The 6,101-nt window shown below is 45.2% G+C and overlaps 1 protein-coding gene across 1 annotated transcript; it reads right to left on the minus strand.

Moving 5' to 3' along the window:
* Nucleotides 1-2,016: 2,016 nt before the first annotated feature.
* LOC308512804 (apolipoprotein L3-like) lies at nucleotides 2,017-5,875 on the minus strand. Its single transcript, XM_081082469.1, has 2 exons — nucleotides 5,761-5,875; nucleotides 2,017-4,510 (listed from the first exon to the last, which is right to left on the minus strand). Exons 1-2 carry the CDS (start codon nucleotides 5,844-5,846, stop codon nucleotides 3,622-3,624), a joined length of 975 nt encoding a protein of 324 aa, XP_080938595.1. The 5' UTR covers nucleotides 5,847-5,875; the 3' UTR covers nucleotides 2,017-3,621.
* Nucleotides 5,876-6,101: the final 226 nt, after the last annotated feature.

Raw genomic sequence — 6,101 nt, forward strand, 5'->3', positions numbered from 1 at the left:
ACCATGCTACTCTAAAAAAGAAGGAATTCTTACCATTTGCAACAGCATGGATGGAACTGGAGAGCATGATGCTAAGTGAAATAAGCCAGGCAGTGAAAGAAAAATACCACATGATCTCACTCATTTATGGATAATAAAGACCATTATAAACTGATGAACAAAAATAGATACAGAGGCAGAGCAGCATTGAACAGACTGTCAAACTACAGCAGGAAGGCTGGGGAGGGTTGGGGGAGTGGGGCAAGAGCACAACCAAAGCACTTGTATGCATGCATATAAGCATAACCAATGGACATAAGACACTGGGGGGTAGGGGAGGCTGGGGGAAGGTCAAGGGGGAAAAAGGGGAGACAAATGTTCTACTCTTTGTAATATTTTAAGCAATTAAAAAAATAAAAATAAATTTTTTAAAAAAAGAGATCAACTGAAGGACTTGTATGCATGCATATAAACATTACCAATGGACACAAGACACTGGGGGGGGGGAGGGGCAGGGGAGGTGAGGGCATGTGCCGAGGGGTAGGGGAGGCTGGGGGAAGGTCAATGGAGAAAAAAAGGAGACATATGTACTACTAATTGAAATAATTTAAACAATAAAATTAAATTTAAAAAAAAATAAGAAGAAGAAAAAAAAAACTAAAACAAAAACAGAACGTACAAATCCCCTGGCTACTAATGCAGTTTTTTAAGAATATACTTTATTATGAATATGTATTTGAGCAGCTTCATTCATAACTCTAAATTGTACCTATTATGAAATTGTACCTATTTCAACACAAATCTAAGATTGTGAGGTCCATGAAGGTTTTTTATCTTTGTTTCCTGATGTATCCCCAACACCAACCATTTAATAGTGTGTTTCTAGACTTATGCCTTGAGCTCCCTAATTGAAAATTTGTTCTGTCATTTTTTACTGCATTGACAATATAAGGTTTGGTAGGTTCTGAAAGAGAAAGTAAGAGGAAGCATGAATGACCATATATTAATTGGTTTTTATTTCTAATAGCAAGAACTTCAATTCCTTTAGCTTGTGCCTATGCAGGTATAGAAAATGAATAATAAATAAGTCATTATCTTTTAGAATTTATTTTCTTAATGAAGTTAAATAACTAACTACTGTCTGTCCAATAACATATGTGAATTTCTATGTAAGACATAAAAAAATTTCTGTAATCTTTTGTTTTGCTTGGGTAGATGTGACCATACTTGGGTCTCTTGAATAATTGCTTGGACCACTCCTATGCCACCCATAGTGTTTCAAGGCCAATGTACTTGATCTATTCATATAGGCATATTGCTCTGTGGTATTAATTAGGGAATTATTAAAACACCTGTGATTATAATTTTAGCTGTTTGGTTACACAAGCATTACTATTTTTCATTAAACTATAGATAGTAATTTAGAAAAAAAAGTCACTGCCTACCTAAGATGAACCGCTGGAAGACAAAGGTGAGCTGGAACTGGAAAGCAGGGCTAGAGACCAGGACCAGGGAGAGACGGGGTTCCTGCTGGGATGGTGAACCCGGGGAGGGCCAGTCCAGGAGCCACTGTAACTCCCATATCCCAGCAACTCAAACTCTTTCTCCTTCTCCCATTGTCAACTGTTTAGTAGTCAGGGCCTTCTTGGTGCTTATTCCTCCTCGTGTCTTACTTTATTCATGACCCCAATGTCTTCTTTAGTCAAAATAAAGCTCCCCCAATCACCCCACCTCTCTTGTCCCCTCTTTTCCCTGATTCCAGGCTCTAGGTTCCTTCTTTCTCTTTGACCCACTTGCCATCTGCATGAAATCCTCCTTTGCTGTGCTCAGCTATAGAAATATCAAACTTCTTAGCACAAAATTCCATCACTTTTATCTTGCCCACTTTAACCCTCTAATAAAATAAGTCCACGCCTTAGTCTCCCACACACCCCTGCTCCCTGCACTGTCTGGGTGTTCTGCGCCAGCACAACCAGGTTCGGTGAGCCTGAGGAGCGGTGGTGAAGGGTTAAAAAAGACAGACAAGAGAATACAGCTGGGAATAGGTCAGATCACTGTGCCTGGATCAGGAAACAGTGACCCAGCCTGTAAGCTGAAGCTTTATTTTATAATCAGAGCACACAAAGCAAAACAAGGGAAGTGGTCAAAGGTTTAGAATGTTCTTGTGAGTTTCCCCTCATTTTGGCAACACGTGTTGCACCTCCCACAGCTCATTAGCTACCTAGGAAGGAACTAGGGAGGACTATAAGGTTAAGTGTAATTATGCTAGGAGTGCTCTGCCCTACAAGCTGGGACTTGTTTGTGGCTCTGCCACAGGTCAGTCTGAGGATTAAACCTATAGCTGCTTCCTACATCTCCCCCTTTTTTGTTTTTAAGCTACTACAATAAACACAAAAGTTTTAAGGCGTGGCTATTTAAAAAAATAATAAAACAATGCCATTGCAAAAAAACCCAAACTACACACAACATTTTACTATTTCTACAAAATGAAAGTTATCTACTCAGACTCCTCAGATTTGGCCGTGCAAGACTTTACAGAAACCTGGCAGCTCACCAATGCTAGTCAGAACCTTGGCCCCTTGCGTACCCTTCGTTTCTCTTTCCGCATTGTTGTCATCGGGGCAAGTCTCAGTCCTTTGAACAGAGGGACAAGGATCTTCTCTGGGTCCCCTGTACCTCCTCCTACCGCCGGTGCTGCTTCTCCATCTCCTCGATGAGGAGGCCCCACAGCTGCCTCAGGTCGGTGAGCCTCTGTGGAATGGTCTCGGAATTCAGACTGCTGCAGTCAGTGACAATGCTCTCGCTTCTCTCAATGATTCTGTTGATGCAAAGATGTCATTGGTGCGAAGATGGTGTCAATGCAAAGATGTCGTTGATGTGATGCTGAAGCTGTTAGATTTCCTCCTCGAGGGTCTGATTTTTCTTTATAATCTTCAGATTTGGATTGAGGTCATCAACTACAGACTATATCAGGCAGTCCTTAGACAACACTCCTTAACAAAATAGCCTGGCCTGGCTCTAAGCATCCCGCTGACGAGGACTTCCATCCTTTGCTTTACAGTTCCTAACAAAACGTAAGAAATTTAAAAATGCTTCATTGAACATTGTTTTAGATATCCCTTTCCTGAGATCCTGAATTTCCCATGTTTTACACCCAGCTGCTTACCAAACCTCGCTCCATGCCTTACTTTTACTTTCTGAACATGCCTCATGGGAGCATCTTTCACCTTACAATTGTAGTTCCCCATACTCAGGCCCCATGTTGGGTGCCTCATGTGTGGCCAGGTTCCATGAGCCTGAGGGGGGCGCTGAAGGGTTAAAGAAGACAGACAAGAGAATACAGATGGGGCTAGGTTGGATCACTGTGCCTAGATCAGGAAATAGTGACCCAGCCTGCAAGCACAAGCTTTAGTTTATAGTCAGAGCACACAAAGCAAAACAAGGGAAGTGGTCAACATGTTTACAATGTTCTTGTGAGTTTCACCTTGTTGTACCACCCACAGCCCATCAGCTACCTAGGAAGGAACTAGGGAGGACTATAAGGTTAAGTGTAATTATTCTAGGAGTGCTCTGCCCTCCAAGCTGGGACTTGTTTGTGGCTCTGCCACAGGTTAGTCTGAGGCTTAACCCTATAGCCACTCCCTACATCTGGGATAACAGAGTCAGTTCCTCCTTTAGACTTTTGTAAATGCAGGTGAGTTCTTTTAACATGCTCTCCAGCTTCTGGGCCTGCAGCCTCAACTCTTCAGCCGACTGATTCTTTGCGCCCTCATGTAAGTGCTTTGACTCTTTCACTAGATGGATTACATCCACGAGAAGGAGAAAACCTGCAGTGGCGATACCAGCGATTCTGGCTCCTTTGCTCATTGTCAGAGCAGTGCCTGCAAAAGCTTTCTGCAGCTGCTTGCCGCTTTGGTCTGAGATTTCCCCCGTGCACATGACACTCATAGCCTTAGCTGCAAAGAGAGGACTTAATCTGATCAGTTTGTTGGCATCACAATTCTCCAGAATATCTACCAGGGATTGGATGCACTTTCTTGAAGCGAGCCAAATTTTGAATATTTTGTGATGTAGAACCTCCATGACCAAGTTCCCTGTGTCATTGCCAGTTGACACTAGGCGGTTGGCTTTGGCTTTTGCTGACTTTTCTTTTGAGAAGTCCACGATGCCGGCAGTCACACTGGTCACAGAAGCTGCTGCCCCCAGTCCCGCCCCAGTTGCCCAAAGAACCAGACTAGCTCCTGCTGTCACAGGTGCAAGAGACAGGCCAACGATGGTGAGAATGCCAGACACAATGCCAGTGGAAGAGGCCGCCACTTGGGTGATGGTGCAGTCCTTGTGTACCTTGTCCACCTCATCTGCAAGTGCGTAGAGCTTTCCTATGCATTCCTCAAGTTCCTGTTTCACATGAGGAAACACCTTCATAAAGCTCTCCCCATTTAGCTGGTCTGCTGAGGGCATGTCTTTGTCCTCCATGGCCATGAGTGCTTCCAGCTGGCTCAAGTCTGCATAGAGTGCATCTGCCTTCTCCCTGTAATAATAAAGGACAGATGATTAATGGAGGGAGGTATATGAATTGCTAAAGCTGAAACCACTGATTGGATGAGCTGGTGCAAGAACCCTTGTCCTCTATGGTGGGAACCTGTGAGTCTACTCAGAGTCCCTGAGATTTCACCACATTGGCAGCCACCCATTTTAACTGGAAGCGGTCACCAAGCCACACTGCCTTCCCTCTCGTCAGGGTTACTCCAGGGAGAACAGAAGAGGGTCCCACAAGGAGGTCAGGGGCCCTCCAGCCCACAGTCAGGGTGTGGAGGACATAATCACCCAGGATCCTCTACCCCCAGCAGTGAGGGGATCAAATCAGAGAAGGAAGAAATGTGCCCCCTGCCCCTGCTCGGCCCTTCACTAGGCCCCTGGACTTCTCAGTCTTGTGCCCATGTGCCTCAACTTCCTCACTCTAGTCCCAGCCAAGCCTTCCTACCAGTCCTCCCACCAGGACCACCCTGGCTCCACCCAACTCTGGGCTCTGACCCTGCTCCAGGCCTCTCTGGGCCTCTGGACAAGATGACTGCACTTGCTTTTTCACCCTTGGTCATTCAGTTCACCCCAAGGCCTTCACCATAGTCCTATCAGATGGACTTGCTATTCCATTGAAGAGGCAGATGACATAAGTCCAGAGCCACAGAGCTGGACAGAGATACAGTCAATTTTCAAACCAACATGGTCCAGATTCACTCCTGCTCTCTGTCTTCCAGGCCAGCAGGACCCTGCAGAGTTTGTACAATCCCTTCATTAGGGAGAGTAGGCTCTCTAGCCAAAATCCCTAGGGGCACACACTGTGCCAGGAATTTTCTGGCTTGTCCCACAGGAAGTCCTACATGGTTCTCATATCCAACAAGAAGACACTTGGGCCCTGTGTTTTCCCAGCATCTTTTTAAAAGTTCATGTTAACTGCCCACCTACTATGTGTCAGTTATTAGGCTAAAAAGTTTACCTGCATTACCTTATTCTCACAATGAAATAGAACAGATGAATAAGACAGAGAGTGGTTAAGTAAGGAGCCCAAGGTCACATAACCTTCCCCTAGCAGGCCTCATCTCTTCTCAACTGGGGCTCTTCTCTGCCAGCAAATGATATGAAGGAAATGTTCCTCATGGACTGTTGAGAAGGAACTTGTTCAACCCCAAGCTCAGGACCCGGCCTGGAGGAGTGTGCCTGCCAGAGGAATCTAGGTGCAGGGGACATGGGGTGACAATACAGGCATCCCCTGGAGGTTACCTGGACAACGTGGCTGCAGCTACAAATCTCTTCCAGGCTTCATCACCTAGCAGGCGTTGCAATTTCTCTTTGTTCCCTGGGTCCATTAAATACTCAGTGACTTCAACAAAGCCTTTGCGCTCTAGATGGAAAGAAAAAAGAATAAGGTTAGAAGAAATCATGGTAGAATGGAAATGAAATTGACTATAAACAAGGTGGTTAAATGTTCATCTTCCTGAGCAGCTCTCACCTGGGGGACTTTTAAAAAAAATCTGGCGGTGGGGTTGCAACGGCCCCGGTGAGGTTGAGACGACCCCGGTGAGGTTGAGACGGCCCCGCTGAGGTGGAATTGGACCCAGTGA

Source organism: Myotis nattereri (assembly GCF_964212035.1).
Source record: "Myotis nattereri genome assembly, chromosome: 2".
Taxonomy (NCBI): Eukaryota; Metazoa; Chordata; class Mammalia; order Chiroptera; family Vespertilionidae; genus Myotis; species Myotis nattereri.